Genomic DNA, 16076 nt, shown 5'->3' with positions numbered 1-16076 from the left:
TGTGGTAATATTCTAATTTAATTGCTGATACTTTCAGTAGTTGTTTTAACTCTCCTGCAGTTCATGGCTTTTCTTCCATAAGGAAGCACTTAGATGTGTAGTAATGATGAAACCTTTCAAAAACACATTCTAATATTTGTGTAAGTAGTTTGACAACATTTTTCTCCCCATGTTTTATGGGAAGTTCTCATGCTGTTCTCCACACTTAACAGGTTTGTGCAAAGTTTAATTTTCAGTGATTTAGGCTGAAAAAGTACCACCTCCCTTAGGTTCTCACAGGCTGGAATTCCAGAAGACTGAAGAATGTATTTTCTGAAATGGATTTGTATAACCAAGGAGTCTCAGGTTTTTTATTGGCTATAATCACTTCAGCAGTGCTTCTGGTTGGTATGAATAGAGCTCTCGAAGACTACACTGAGCATCAGGAAGTTGTGATGTCCTGCTTAACTCACAGGACACATTTCTTACTTTACACAAACTTCACACATTACACAGAAAAAATATTGTTCAGTAACTGACAAAAAATACTCAGTTACTTTTGTATCAGACTTCCTCAGTCACAAGTAAAATCCTCTAGCTTGACAGTCTCAACCAGGAAAAAAAGTTTATAGTCTACAGAAGTTAGTTCTTGAAAAGCCAGATTATGTCCTCAGTTATGACTATGCATGTTCCTGGCTTTGTTACAGTTATAAATTGATTTCAGAGTTGGAATTCATGATGCAATGGTCAGAATGGTTTTCTTACTTAATTTTTACTTTTAGAGGGCTAAGAATAATAAAAATAAAACCAATTTTGAATAATGGAAGAATAATCTTGCAAATCAGGGAGCTGAAAGGAGTTTGTGAAATAGATAACCCTTTTTAGGACAGTATTCTAGCTTCCAGACTATATTGTTTACATTAAAATACAACAGTGTGGCTGGTCCAGTCTTATCTGAAGTTCCAAGTGTGTATGTGGTTTAATGGTTTACATATGTAAATGCAAGTAAGAGAATAATTTTGTCCAAGTTAAGGAAGCTTCAATTTGTGAGGCAGCACGTTATCTTTACATGTCTCACTTAAGGTAGGTTGAGATCTCAAAAATCCCTTCATGGTGATGGTTACCTCCATCTGTAGAAAGAAAAGTACATGCTTCACGTATTGGATGAGGAGCCCATCACACAAAACCATACTTTAAAACCCAGATAGCCAAGCTAATCTATCCATACGCAGTTTGCCTACAACTCTTTCTGCCAGTAAATAAGATATTGCTAAAACAATGTATGACACTTTCAACTCAGTTCGTATGTTCCAAAGACAGTTTTCTTTGGAAGCAGGACAAAGGACGAAGTATCTGCTTTCGTGCAGGTAGTAGGAATTGCAGGGTTTATAGGTTCTCAAAGACTTCTGTAGTAAATGTTTGCAAATTGAAGGCAAACTGAAACTGTTTGCTGAAAGACTTTTCCCGACAGTCCTTGAGTGTGCAGAAAATCTGCAAAATAGGCTTTCCTTATGCATGAAAATCAGGAAATTACCTTTGTAGTTATTTCTTCGCTTTTTCAAGACTGTCAGAATGTCATCAGAGAGCCAAGTACGTTTCAGATATTTCTAATAGTCCCTGCGCTTATCACCATCAAAAATCTGTTTCATTTTATCATGTAGTTTTTAGGGCTCTTAACTTTGTAGGAAGACAAACAGAAGTCATTCTTTGGTTGCTTTTGAAGTTCACTTCTTCACAACTGTGGCAGCTGCTTGCATACAGTTCAGGATAATCAGTGAAGTCTAAATAAATACCTCATACATTTAATCAAAGCATTAAAATATTTTTCAAATTCATCAGAGGCCAGATCCTTCAACCATTCCTTATGTGGTAGCTAAAATATTCACCTTCCTGCTACCTCTTCAACAATACAATCGTGCATTCTCAACCTCCAGCAAAAATACTAAATTACAAAAGAAAAAACGTTCCCATCAGAATAAATGTGACCCTGGTTTGTATGCCTCATTTTCATATTTAGAGTTCAAGAAGTTTGGTCTTTAAAAACTTAAAGGAAGCCTATTGTCTGCTTTAGCAGAATATTTGATTACTGTAGTTACTTAAACATTGCACAATCAATAATTTTTATTATACTCTTACTACTATAAATCAGACATCTGTGTAGTATTTTGAATGTATTTTATGATGCATGCTCTAAACAGGTTTTATTTTGCAGATGTTGCTAAATTTGCATAAGAAGAGTTGGATGGAAGGTTTGACACTTCAGGACTACAGTGAACACTGCAAACTCAATGAAACAGTAGTGAAGGAGATGTTAGAATTAGCTAAGAATTATAACAAGGTATTCATATCCCATAATGATATAATTGTAACTGTTTATGAAGTGAAGAAAGTTATTACTTAATTCCAGAAGCAAAGATAATTATCACAGCCTTACTCAAAATGACTTGTAAAAGACTAGACTGTAAGAACAAAACAATCATTGCAGAACTCTTTTGAACCTTGGGGGTTAATCTGATTTGTATAGTCTGCTTTCTGCAAAGGGTTTCTTGGGGTTTGTTTAAATTAGGCACAAGCATGGCTTTAATGGCCTTGTGAAGATTGTTTCCCCCATTTATTAATCGACTATGTGAAGTTGCCTATTAACTTTTTTTAAAATACTATGATAGCTCTCCAGGCGTTTTCACCAAGGTTTTGCCCTAAACTAGCAAAATGTTTAATGATGTGTTTTGCTTAGTAATGGGAGTAATCACATTAATTTTGTAGTTGTGCTTGGTGAAGAGAATTTCAGATTCCCGTAGCTCAAAATTGATTGTATTATTCATTCTTCAGTCAAGGACTACTTGACCAGACTTCAGTATAACAGAATAAGGTTGTTTATCGGTATTACTCCAGTAGATAGGTGGGTAGTAAATATTTAGAACTCATTCTGATGCCTAATTTCATGTTCTTTTTAAATAAAGAAATTATTATTGATGTTGTAAGAAAGAAGAATCACAGTTATTTGTGGTGTTTTAATACTGGCATTTACACTTAGAAATATTGTTTATAAATCATAGATGTCTGCAACTTTTCAATAAGTAATAAGCTTGTCAGTCATTCTTGATAAATGGTATTTTTTTTAACTTCCAAGAGGTCCTTAAAAATAAAATTCAGTGGATTCACATAATACAGACTATGTGTTTGAAAACAACAGGACATTATAAAAATATATTGACTCTAAACAGTATAAAATGTACTAGTGATCAAACTGCCAGTAGTTGAAACAATGTAGGTGACATTATTTTTATTTTTTTATTTTTGCTGTACTAGTTTAATTGTCTTCAATTATCTTTACTGTCAATACTCCTCACTTAGGATTTTTTGCTTAAAAATTTTGTGAATACATCTTGCTTATCTGACAATAAAATCATTCATGAGTATTTACCTTCATCTTTTGTGCTAACACTTAGTAATTAAAACCATCTCTGCTGAAAAGCTGAAGTAGCTTTCCTTTTGACTTTCTAAAATGTGTTGCTCTTTGATTTTTCCTTTTTCTCCTTTTTTTTTTTTGTGAAAGAGAATTATATTTGAGAATCTTGTGGTTGGGGGAAAAAGTAAATGAAATCTGAAACACTGACCTTTTCTGTGTTTCGTTCACAGGCTGTTGAAGAAGAAGATAAGATGACACCTGAACAGCTGGCAATAAAAAATGTTGGCAAGCAGGTGAGGTGCGATGAATTAGAGTGAGGTGGAATGATACGCTTCGTTCATTCTAAATATTAATTTTCATATATGTGTGTAGGTGATTTTAGTTCTACATGCAAGATATTCTCAACTCTAAATAATGAATTTATTTTTGCTGAAGATTGTTGTGTAAGGAACAAGGCTTTTGACCTTAGGTAATCTGCAGTATATCTGCAAGTCATGTTCTACATGTGTTTATATTAGATGCAGAGGAATAGTGTTGAGATTTCTTCCTTTTTTTTCTCTTTCCAAGGAGATACATAAAGATATCCTAGTCTGTTGTACTGTCAGAGAGGCCAAAACCATGACGACTTTTAAAAAACAGTACTACTGAAAAAAGATGGGGGTGTAGTTGCATACATTATCATGGCTAAAGAGCCAGCTCACCCCTGTCCTTGGTTCACGAACACAGACAGTGCGTAGCTCCGATATGTACATATGCAAGTAAGCTGCACTGCTTTGTATTGCTGTTGAAGCAAAACAGTTTAGGACCATAGCTGAAACTGAAAACACCTACTCAATTCATTCTATCCCTTTGCAAAGTAAGGATGTGTAGAGGACTTGACAGAAAACCATTTCTACATATCATTTTAACCTAAAGGTGGAGGAAGTGTGCTTTGGTGGAGGAGAGGAGAACAAAACAGGTTGGTAAAAGGTTGTGTTCAAAATTCAAGAGGGGCAATGGAAACAAAAAAATGGCTTTAAAAATACTAGGCATGTCATTGAAAAACCAGTGTATATTGTATTGTTAGTGGCAGTAGAAGAATTTAAAGGCTTCTGGATTGCTCTTATGTGCCAGCTTCTAGCAGCTATGTCATAACACATCTGCACTATTGTTCAGTCACTCGTGTATTTCTGTAGCATTCAGAACAATAAAGTTTATGCACACCTACACATACATAAATATATATAATTAAACATTGTAACAAGGATTGTATTTGAACAGTTTTGATGTCATCTCAAACATAACTCGAATTTCATTCGTCTTTTAAATAATTAGACGTATGTGGGGGAAAATATCTATTTTGATGCAGTTCTTTATAAAGAAAAGCCATTTTTTCCTGATAAAATTACTAAGTAATTTCTGTGTTTTTTTCTCTGCAACTTATATAGAAAATTTTGTAAACAGACAGCTGCTCGCAATAGGTATATTATGTTATTAGGATGCATTTGCTAAGAACAGAATATTGGAGAACTACATGATCTTTGAAAATGAGTTATTTAAGAAAGCTTACATTTTATGGCATTCCTGACATGCTGATTTTCCAGTTCACTTTTACATAAACTCAAATGAGTTCATTAGATTTTGACAATAATTCTTTTAAAGTAGTAGATAAAATTCCCATATGATTGCCTTCCATGTTTTCTTTACAAACAAGAATGCTACAACAATGCAGCAGTAAAATTTAGAGATGTTTTTTAATCGTTCCTGATAATTTTGCAGTATTTTCAGATTAATTACTTAATCTTGATTCTGAAAGTTATTTTAACCGTTTATGAATATAGTTAAGTTTTCAACCAGAAATAATGTAATTATTCTATGTGAATGCCCACAAGTGCACACTCAATTGAGTAATAGTGTGTGGGAATGTGTATTTTCATAATGCTGTTCAGGTTTAGCATTCTATTTGTCAGAACATTTGAACGTCTCATTGTGCATTTTCTTGATAGGTATAAATATGTTAATTTTCTCAGTTGACACAACTATTCAAAGACTGTGTTAGATCATGCTTGAGGCTTTACAGGATTAGAATACATATTTGTACAAAGATCTGAAAACAAATTGCAGTGTACCAGAACTGAGATTAAAATATTGGACCTAGTGAGATGCATAGTGAATTCCACGTGTTGTGTTTTGTCCTTAAAACTCACAGCTGTCATGGTTACTCTTCAGATGCTGGATAGAAATTTCCTTCCTAAACCTATCCTCTGCTTCTCTGAGTGATAGTATGGACTAATCGTTTGGCAATTTAGTCATTTGCTAGGTCTTGTTAGAAAGGAAAATCTGGGAGCTTCACTGTCTTCTCTTCCTTAAGTCACAGCCTTCTTACATAGAAATGAAGTAACTGAAATCCTTCACAGAGATATGTTTTATTCACTTCTCGCATGTTATCCTTTTTATTTCAGGACCCCAAACGTCATTTAGAAGAGCATGTGGATGTGCTGATGACTTCAAACATTGTCCAGTGTTTAGCTGCTATGTTGGATACAGTTGTATTTAAATAACCGATTTACTGTTTGTGATGCTTTCTGTGTATATTTGTTTATTGTTTCTAATACTCACAAAACAGAGACTGGTGAGGCTATATTTGATTAAACAGAGACATCTGACTTCATTTGCAGTCTAAGCGCAGCTCAATAACACCTTTCAGTCTCTAATTGTGCAGTTGCTTCAGTTTTTTTATGTCAGGGTCTTTACAGACTCCAAAGCAATTCAAGAACACAGTGTGGGCAAAAATGTATTACATTTTCATTTAATATTTTGGGAAAAAAATCAGTAGTACATATATATTTTGATTGTTGCAACATAATAAAAGTACATTTACAAGCCTGTCTTAAGTTCTGGAAGGCCTTTTTTGTGAGAGTGGGGGGAATCAATGGTGTAGGAAAAGTGCTGGTAAAACGTATTTCTATCCACTGTAGAACTACTGAGATGTTAGTTGCTAGGACAGCAAAAAATCTCTAATGAAATTTGGCTTCCATTGATTGCTAAATACTCTTTTTAAGATTTTATATATATATATACATATACACTTATACATAAGCACTGAATTCCAAGGATATACAAAAAACAAGTGCTGAAAATTACGATGACAGCTCCCTTTCAATATTATTCAAGCTGTAATATCCACAGAAGACAATTGACCTTAAGAAAATGAATTCAGTTATGCTGATAACTGAATCACACAACTCTCACCAGCGGTGTCATAAATAGCACTATTCTGAGAATAAACATTAAAGTGATGGGGGCTGCTGTAGGGTTATATGAACCCTCCCTCCTGTGAAAGAGGAGGTACATAAGATAGATATATGGAAGGAGTTCCAACTGGAATGTGACATTTTAAACCCTTTCCATGGACTAGAAATGCTTACGGAAGGGCAGGTGGGTTGGCTGCTTGGTTTTAAGAAGACAAAGCCAAGCAACTGTGGTTGGGGAGTGACTCTGGGTTTTGGGCAGGGGTGGGGGGGTGCATTTTAAGTATGGGAGATGCTTAGGCTGGTTTGATTCTTCTGTCTGGGTGGAAATGTTCTTTCTGTGTCGCTCATTCACAATATTTTAGCTGCTGGATTTTTTTTTTAACTGCAACAGTTACGACAGATAAATAGTTTAGAATTCATCTTTGTGTTAAAGATTCTAAGTTATTTGACTTATTTGCATCATAAACAAATGGACCATAAATTTATGTCTTATTTTCCACATTGTGCCCAGTTCTTTCCTATTTATTTGTTCATTACCATTCAAACATTTTTCTTTTGTTTGGAATTTCTTATTTAGGCCTTCTACCATTTTAAAATAACTCTCTCTCAAAGTATATTTAGTGTGCCTTTACTTCAGAGGGGAACATGCAGATTTTTGCAGCTGCCCTCCTTATGGCCTTCCCTCTGCCCCCACAGTAGGCAGCAGAGTATCAGACTGGGAAAATGTAGACGTTTGTCTGCCTGCAGTTAAGATAAGTGGAAATGTTTCTGGCGGTTTGCACTAAAAACCAGCGTATCACTGGGGAAGGTTGTATTTGGGCCTTGCCATTGTCCAGTATATGCTTTCCTGCTGCACCCTGCGGAAACGAAGGGCAGGAGCTGATGTGGGGGCCTGCAGTGGGGCTCTGCATCCGTGCGCCCCTGTAACACCAGGAAGGACACGGATATTTGGGGGCAGTCATAGGTAACATGGCACTGCGGAAATGGTGAGGAGCTATTGCAGTGCTGCAGTGTACGCATGCGTGGAAGGCCAGTGCAAGCTGGGAGCCAAAACAGTAAGTCTTGCACATTTTTCTAAATTTATTTTAACAAATGTACATCTTACAGAGGGTAGCTGAAGGGAAGCTGCTGGAGATGAGGATCTCCTTAGTATGAGCGTGTGCTGTAATAGCCTGCTTTCTATCCAGTCCTTGGTTTGACTTGGAGGCACAATTTTCCATTTACTAAGGTGGTTCATGAATAATCAAAAGGCTGGGTTTTGGGGCATCTTTCCTCATTTTTGTTCAGTCCTTTAGGAGCTACGCAGAGGGATTTGGAAGCGTGCACGCATGCTGTAAGCTGAAAAGCAGCAGCCCATATACCATCCAGGAAGAAGAAAGGTTTTCAAGCAGCCACCTTCTGAGCCTCCAGCCGCAGCAGAGCAGACCTTCATTAGCAGCTTGACCCCTCATCACCTGTCAGCACGAAGGATGGGCATATTGTATTAGCAAACCTCTCCTTCTTTCTATGACAATTCTGTAACACCACCTGCCATTGCATATCCCCCTATTATACCAGTTTAGGAGTTGTGCACTGAAGATTTTTGGCATATATTAACACTTCCATGTGATTGGCAGTACACCACTGAATTCATTGCAGCTCTGCATGTATATGGGTGTAGCAACATAATTCAGGGCAGCGTTTCCCAGGGTTTAGCTGTGTTTCGACCCATCTCCTGCCCATGTATCTAAATCCATTACCTTTTTATCGGTTTCAAGCAGAGAAATGCAAGGGTGGGCATGCTGGTGAAGCAAGTGTCAGAAACAGTAGTTAGGACTGATATTGATAAAACTATTTTCTTAGCACTGAAAGGAGAAGGTAGAGTATGGGAAGTTGCCTGCACTGTACCACGAGCCTGCGAGTAAGCTTACCTGCTCGCTTTTTGCCTCACAAAGGATTTTATTAGAATAATTTCCATGCAGAGGCAGTGTATGCTGGCTTCCCTGAAACACCACGTAATTGAACTAGCGCACAGTTTTAAGCCACAGAAAAATTACTAAATGGCTGTGAGATTTGGGAGCGTTGAAATACGCATTCTGACAAGCCAGCCTGCTTCCTGCCTTCTCTGGATTCGAGTTTGCGAAGTTTCGGCCTGGCTTCAGCTGATTACGTGTCGGTCTTGATTTTATTATGAGGGGGTCGGGTCCGCGCTAACCGTGAGTGGAACTGGAAGCCGGCTGCTGGGTGTCAAGTGGAAAGAGGTGTGCTCTGTAACATACCTCAGGTCCACACCGCTAAGGGGAAAACACTACGAAAAATGAAACGAGAGAGCTCCTCCCGGAGAAAACAAACAAAAAAAAAAAAAAAAGAGAGGAAAAAGGGTGATTCTAAAAACTCATCAGCTCGCCTGGGAAGAGGCACGGGGAGCGACACTGAGGCGGCGGAGAGGCAGGCGGCCGAGTGCCCGGCGCGGGGCTCGCTGCGGGCCGCGCCGGGGCTCCCCCCGCTGAGGGACGGCGCTCACCGCCCCCCGGAGATCAGGGGCCTCGCCCCCGCCTCTAAGCCCCGGGGGGCTCGGCTCGGCCCTTGCGGGGCTGCCTCTGGGCCCCGGGGCTGCTCCCGCCGCCGGCCTCGGTCGCCTCGCTGAGGGAGGGCCGTGGCGGCGCTGCTGCCGTGAGGCGAGGCGAGGCAGCCGGTGACAAATGTATTACAAAAGCGCTCTCCCCTCCCAGCGCTGTCTGTGGGACTGAGTCACTGAGGGAAAACACCGAGTGGAAAGCGATCCGGAGCCGGATGGACGCCTTCTTCGCTGTTTTGCTGACGATCTGCGGCGTTACAGCGCCCTGCTAAAATATTTATTTACTAGAGACCCGCAGACACCACGCCAGGGCAGCGCCGCTGATGGTTACTGCGGAACTTCAAAGGGGAGACCCGCGGCCGCCGCGCTGGGGGCTCGGGAGGGGCGGGGGGCGCTCGCACTGACGGGGGGCTCCCGGTGAGGGGCTCCGGGCTCCCGGTGAGGGACTCCCGGTCCCCGGTCGCCCCCGGCAGCGGGGCGAGCGCGGCGCCGCCCGGGTGAGCTGAGGCAGCGGCACCCGGCCCCGCCGGCGGCCCCCGGGCCCCCCCAGCCCGGCCCTCCCCCAGCACCCAGAGGCGGGGGACAGGCGCGCAAGTATTTGGAGAAACGCAGGGCTTTTGGTTTATTTTGCAGCCGTAGTCAAAAAATAAAAATTAAAAAATAAGAAAAAAAAAAAAAAAAGAAAAATTATAAAAAAAAATGCTGGAAAGGTCACATAATAATGAGCTCTTATAGCAAACACACTCTTCCCTTCCCCCTTCGCCTTCCTTCTATCTCACAATAAAATCATCTCCTTCAATTTGCCATGATCGTCGCGACCAGGAGCCAGGTGATTATCCTAATTAATGTCTATCTAATTAAATTACTGTCAGCGGTTAACCAATGGCAGAAGCCGTTTCATCCTCTCCGCAAGCAGCAAGATCAAAAGTGAGTCTTTCCTGATTGCTGCATAGTGTCAATTGGCCAATCTCTTCTCCCAGGGAAGGAAAAAAAAAAAAAAAAAAAAAGTAAATGAAACGTTTGGGAAGCATTTGGTGGATGAAGTGCTTTCTGTCTAGTGAGGGTCCCAGGATGTCTAGCTTCTGATACTGAGGAGCCCTTTCAGATCCAGGGACTGAAGGGTTATTACTGTGGTGCTAGAGCTATGCAGCTGGAGCATTGTCTTTCTCCCTCTATCATGCTCTCCAAGAAATTTCTCAATGTGAGCAGCAGTTACCCACATGCAGGCGGATCTGAGCTTGCCTTGCATGATCATCCCATTATCTCGACCACTGACAACCTGGAGAGAAGTTCACCTTTGAAAAAAATTACCAGGGGGATGACGAATCAGTCAGATACAGACAATTTTCCTGACTCCAAGGACACACCAGGGGACGTCCAGAGAAATAAACTCTCTCCCGTCTTGGACGGGGTCTCTGAGCTTCGTCACAGTTTCGATGGATCTGCTGCAGATCGCTATCTGCTCTCTCAGTCCAGCCAGCCCCAGTCTGCTGCCTCTGCTCCTAGTACCATGTTCCCTTACCCCGGCCAGCATGGACCTGCTCACCCAGCCTTCTCCATCGCCAGCCCCAGCCGCTACATGGCTCACCATCCTGTGATCACCAACGGAGCTTATAACAGCCTCCTGTCCAACTCTTCGCCGCAAGGCTACCCCACGGCGGGCTACCCTTACCCCCAGCAGTACGGCCATTCCTACCAAGGGGCGCCTTTCTACCAGTTCTCCTCCACCCAGCCGGGGCTCGTCCCCGGCAAGGCTCAGGTCTACCTGTGCAACAGGCCGCTCTGGCTGAAATTCCACCGGCACCAGACGGAGATGATCATCACGAAGCAGGGGAGGTAAGCCGCCGCGCGGACCCTCTCCGGGCGCCGGGGCTGCTCGGCCGGGGGAGCCGCCCGCTGCCGCCGCCGCCGCCCCGGGGGAGCCGCCCGCCGCCGGGGCCGGTGGTCGCCGGGGCCGGTCCCCGCCGGGGCAGCCCCCCCCAGCTCCCCGCGCCCCTTCCCCGCGGAAAGCTCGACGTTTCGGGAGGGAGTTGCTTTGGATTTTTGGTTCCCTGTCGCTACCGGGAGCCGGGAGGATAATGCACAGCGGGCTGGCTCCTCTGCGTGTGCGTATCGCTGCCGCTGGCTTGCTTTCCTTCTTTCCTCTCTTTTTTTTCTTTTTTTTTTCTCCTTTCCTTTTTATAGGCGCATGTTCCCTTTCCTAAGTTTTAATATTTCTGGTCTCGATCCCACGGCTCACTACAATATTTTTGTGGATGTAATTTTGGCGGATCCCAACCACTGGAGATTTCAGGGAGGCAAATGGGTTCCTTGCGGCAAGGCGGACACCAATGTACAAGGCAAGTTCCTCCAATTAACACTTTTCCCGACACATATGTAGGTGAGAATGATTAATTAAAGCCTTTGTGGACTGGCTCTAGCGACTTCTTAAACGAGAAAGGGCCAATGATGCTTTTCAGAAAAAGAAAAGGAGGGTGGTGGAGAAAGTAAAAGGTGATCGGAAAACGCTGCTTTAATTCCGCTCTGTTAAGTGAAGGCGGTTTCGGCAGAAGAATAGCGCTAACTTTAATGGGGTCCTTCGACCCAGCGTGCTGCTGCAGAGGTAGAACCAGGCTACATGCGAGAACCGTGATGTGGTGGTGTTTTTTTGTTGTTTCGCTTAGGAAACCGGGTGTACATGCACCCCGACTCCCCCAACACGGGAGCCCACTGGATGCGCCAGGAAATCTCCTTTGGGAAACTAAAACTTACAAACAATAAAGGAGCATCAAACAACAACGGGCAGGTCAGTGGGGGAACCGCAAACGCTCCGCTAGTTTTTTTTGTTTATTTGTTTGGTTTTTTTGCGTTGCTGCTTCAGGCAGAATCCTGCACTCTCCAGTCGGATGTGTATATGCATTATATATATAGTCGTTATTTTTAAAGACCGTGTCCCCAAGCGAGGATAAAGGGGCGGCGGGAAGGGGAGAGCCCTCGCGTCCTTTGCCGCGGGCATCGCTGCCCCGTCCTGCTGCTCTAACCCCGCGGCCCCCTCCCTCCTCTTCCTCTGCCTGACAGATGGTGGTTCTGCAGTCCCTCCACAAGTACCAGCCCCGCCTGCATGTGGTGGAGGTGAACGAAGACGGGACGGAGGACACCAACCAGCCGGGCAGAGTGCAGACCTTCACCTTCCCCGAGACCCAGTTCATAGCGGTCACCGCCTACCAGAACACCGATGTAAAGAGCTCCCCTCTCCGGCCCCTTCGCGCTCCCCGCACGGCCCGGCCGCTGCTCCCGCTCCCCCGGGGCTTCGGCACCGGGAGACCGGGGCCTCCCCCAGTCTTTCGCCTCCGTGGCGTGCCCCGGGGCCGGGCCGAGATCCCCCCGGGAAGCTCCCGCTCGGCGGAGGTCAATTGGCGAGGCATCGATCGCACCGGGGCGATGGAGCAGCTCCCTCGAATTAAAACCTCGTTACCGCCTTGGCCGCGTTTCGGCGTGGCGGGGCCCCTCTCCCTGGTGACATATGTTCGGGCCGCGGCCCCGGGTTAATTATTTGGCTCGACGCGAGCCTCAACTCTCAGCTACCGATCTGCGGGGCGTTTCGCCTCATTTCTGGGTTTAAATATATTCACGGCCGTGCGCTACGCGTAATTACACTTCTGAAAACATGGGGTTAAACACGATTTTTTTAGCGTGATTTTTAGAATAAAGCGAATCGTAAAATTCGATTTTTGGTATCTAGTGGCATGCCGCAGCTTCGTTTTTCGCGTTTCAAAGGCAATTTGATCGACTAGAGCGAAGCTCGGTGCTTTTAAAGGCGCGGTGGCTGCAGCAGGGTGCATTCTTCGTGCTTTTCACACCGTGCGCTCTGCTCCTCTGTTTCCCTAGATCACACAGCTGAAAATAGACCACAACCCTTTCGCCAAGGGCTTCCGAGATAATTACGACACGTAAGTAAAACCGCATCTTTCTTTCCCTTCTGCCGGCTGTGGGCACCCGTCAAGGGGAGAGGCCGGGGGGCGCGGGCAGCCTCCCCGCCACGCCGCCCCGGGCGAGGCCCCGCCGGCGCCCGCTGCGCCTCTGCTCTCCTCAGGGCTGCGAGCACACAGGGGCTGTCTCATTTTGGGCTCCGCACAACCCGGGGGACCCCCGCACCCGGCCCCTTTCTTTGCGCCCCTTTCCAAGTTCGCGTTGAGTTGCGCGCAAGGGCCCCGCGCAAGGTGCGCTGCGCGCCCGCCGGGTTTGAATAAGCCCGGGCTCTGCAATCCCTGTGTCCAGGGGATTTTTTTTTTTTTTTTTCCCGTCTCGTTTTGTTCTCCTCTGGGGTTGGAGTGTGTTGTTTTTTTTTTTTTTTTTTTTTTTTTTTCCTCCTCTTGCATCTGGGTGGAGCTACAGGCCGCGAAGTTTTTAATCGCGGTTTGTCCCCGCGCTGCCTCCCCCACTCGCAGAACCGCCCGGCGGCTGCTGCCAGGGCCTGGCTGCTGGGGGGCGGCCGCCCCGGTCCCCGGGAGCCGAACGGGGACAGCCGGGCCCGGCTGCGGCTCGCCCCGGCCCAGGGCACGGCCGGCGGGCACCCCCTGCCCACACACCTCCACAGCCCCTCAGGGCGCAGGGCGGCTCAGAGCCCCGAGGAGGCTGGCGGCCCTGGAGCTGCTCGGCCCCTCTGCAAGCCCTGGGGCCGCAGGACGGGGCCGAGCCCTTGCGGGAGGGAGGAAACCTCCTCGTCCCTCTGGAGGCTGCAGCCGGGAGCGGCCTCCCTCCCAGCGCCTCAGGCCTCTCGCAGCGCTCCAGCTCCCCTCGGCAGCGGCATTTCGCTCCCAGGGGAGAAGCGACGCCGAGGCCTGAAGTAGCTCCAGAGGGGCCCAGGGCCGAGCAGAGGCTCTCCCCGAGGGGACCGCCCCGTCGGACAGCCGTTGCGAGCCGCGGGGGGCCGGGCGCCGTGAGGGCAGCCCCGTGCCGCCGCTGTCGCTTCTTGTGAGGGCTCTGCAAGACCTGTGGCCTTCAGAGAGGCTTCGTGGCCTTCGCCCCCAGCCTCAAGTGCTTTTTGCTTTTTCAGAGGGGGAAAAAACTTTATAGGACGTCACTTTAGAGGAGACGGGGGGAGGGGGAAGCTTCAATGTTGTCTAGCACGTTGGATTTGTTTAAGGGCCAAGTTTATTTTGGATAAGAAATTTCAGGAGGCGTGGAGGGTTAATTAAAGCACAGTTTTAGCCTGAATTAAATACAGATAGTAGTTATTCATCCATTAAAGTTTTTATAATCGCAAATTGCAGCCCAGCATGGGAGAATTATATATAGGCCACGTAGGGAACACTAGATGCGTCTGGTTCTGCATTTCCTACAGTAGGTGTTTAAAGATTAGCCTAATTTAAACCCAGTAAAATGTTGATGGTTCGTCTGCGACTCTCAATAATAAGTGTTAAACAGGCGCTATAACGCCGCAGCCCGCCGTTCCCGCTGCTCGCTGCACACGCCTGGGTTGCCTGTGGCGCACACGGCGGGACTGGTCAGCGCTTGATGGAGCGGGGATTTTAAGCCCTGGGCTGAGAGCAGGAGCCCCTTGGGCTAAGAGCAAGCACCCCTTGGTCCCAAATACCAGCTTGCCGTGTCCTCCCCGGCTAGGGCCCCGTCTCCCGGCCCCACCGAGGACGGCGGCTCCCGCCCCTGCTCCCGACGGCGGCGCCCACCCAGCCCTGTCCCCTTCTCTCCGGCAGGATCTACACGGGCTGCGACATGGACCGGCTGACGCCGTCCCCCAACGACTCGCCCCGCTCGCAGATCGTGCCCGGGGCCCGCTACGCCATGGCCGGCTCCTTCCTCCAGGACCAGTTCGTGAGTAACTACGCCAAGTCCCGCTTCCACCCCGGGGCAGGAGCCGGCCCGGGGCCCGGCGCCGACCGCAGCGTGCCCCACACCAACGGGCTGCTCTCCCCACAGCAAGCCGAGGACCCGGGGGCCCCGTCGCCGCAGCGCTGGTTCGTCGCCCCCGCCAACAACCGCCTCGACTTCGCCGCCTCCGCCTACGACACGGCCACCGACTTCGCCGGCAACGCGGCCACGCTGCTTTCCTACGCGGCGGCCGGCGTCAAGGCGCTGCCGCTGCAGGCGGCCGGCTGCGCGGGGCGGCCGCTGGGCTACTACGCCGACCCATCGGGCTGGGGGGCGCGCAGCCCCCCGCAGTACTGCAGCAAGTCGGGCTCGGTGCTCTCCTGCTGGCCCAACAGCGCGGCGGCGGCGCGCATGGCCGCCGGCAACCCCTACCTGGGGGAGGAGGCGGAGAGCCTGGCCCCCGAGCGGTCCCCCTTGCCGGGCGCCGAGGACTCCAAGCCCAAAGATTTGTCCGACTCCAGCTGGATCGAGACGCCGTCGTCCATTAAGTCCATCGACTCCACCGATTCTGGGATTTACGAGCAGGCCAAAAGGCGGCGGATCTCCCCGTCGGACACCCCGGTGTCCGAGAGCTCCTCGCCCCTCAAGAGCGAGGTGCTCACCCAGCGGGACTGCGAAAAGACCTGCGCCAAGGACATCGGCTACTACGGCTTCTACTCGCACAGCTAGGCGCGGCCCGCCGCCGGCCCCGCCGTCCTTTTGCACAATAACTCCTCCGCGGTTAGCGCACTGACCCCCGCCCCTAGCTGCCCCATCCGTTCCCCCGGCCCGGCCCGGCCCGGCGGGGAGGCGGGCAGGGAGGCAGGCAGGAGGCCGAGCCGCCCTCCCCGCCCGCCCCGCGAGGCCCGGCGGAGCCCCGGGGGTGCGGACGGCCCCGCCGCGGGTGCCCCCCCCGCGCCTCCGAGCCCCGCTGGTCAGTAGGATGTGTAGACTCTCTCCAGCCGTACAGCGCTTCCTTCCTTTTACCACGGATGGATACTAGGGGATGGTAGTAATAGTGGGGAAAAAAGAGCCTGTGAAATGCCTGTAC

General features: G+C 47.4%; 2 protein-coding genes across 5 annotated transcripts in view; both read left to right on the top strand.

Annotated features, from left to right (window-relative positions):
• The window catches only part of PSMD14 (proteasome 26S subunit, non-ATPase 14), a 48326-nt gene extending 42071 nt beyond the window's left edge, over window positions 1-6255 (top strand). For all 4 annotated transcript variants that reach the window (XM_035569969.2, XM_035569986.2, XM_035569995.2 and 1 more), the window contains 3 exons: window positions 2192-2317; window positions 3619-3681; window positions 5830-6255. In XM_035569969.2, the coding sequence (XP_035425862.1) occupies window positions 2192-2317; window positions 3619-3681; window positions 5830-5928 (288 nt within the window). In that variant the 3' untranslated portion in view covers window positions 5929-6255. The remainder of the gene's footprint in view (window positions 1-2191; window positions 2318-3618; window positions 3682-5829) is intronic.
• A 4067-nt stretch (window positions 6256-10322) lies between these two features.
• TBR1 (T-box brain transcription factor 1) lies at window positions 10323-15715 on the top strand. Its single transcript, XM_035536710.1, has 6 exons — window positions 10323-11014; window positions 11363-11517; window positions 11842-11963; window positions 12236-12394; window positions 13046-13107; window positions 14872-15715. Exons 1-6 carry the CDS (start codon window positions 10323-10325, stop codon window positions 15713-15715), a joined length of 2034 nt encoding a protein of 677 aa, XP_035392603.1.
• The last annotated feature ends 361 nt before the right edge of the window (window positions 15716-16076 follow it).

The sequence above is a fragment of the Cygnus atratus genome, chromosome 6 (assembly GCF_013377495.2).
Source record: "Cygnus atratus isolate AKBS03 ecotype Queensland, Australia chromosome 6, CAtr_DNAZoo_HiC_assembly, whole genome shotgun sequence".
Lineage (NCBI taxonomy): Eukaryota > Metazoa > Chordata > Aves > Anseriformes > Anatidae > Cygnus > Cygnus atratus.
The sequence above is the reverse complement of the archived record's forward strand: the minus strand, read 5'-3'. Positions and strand labels throughout refer to the sequence as shown.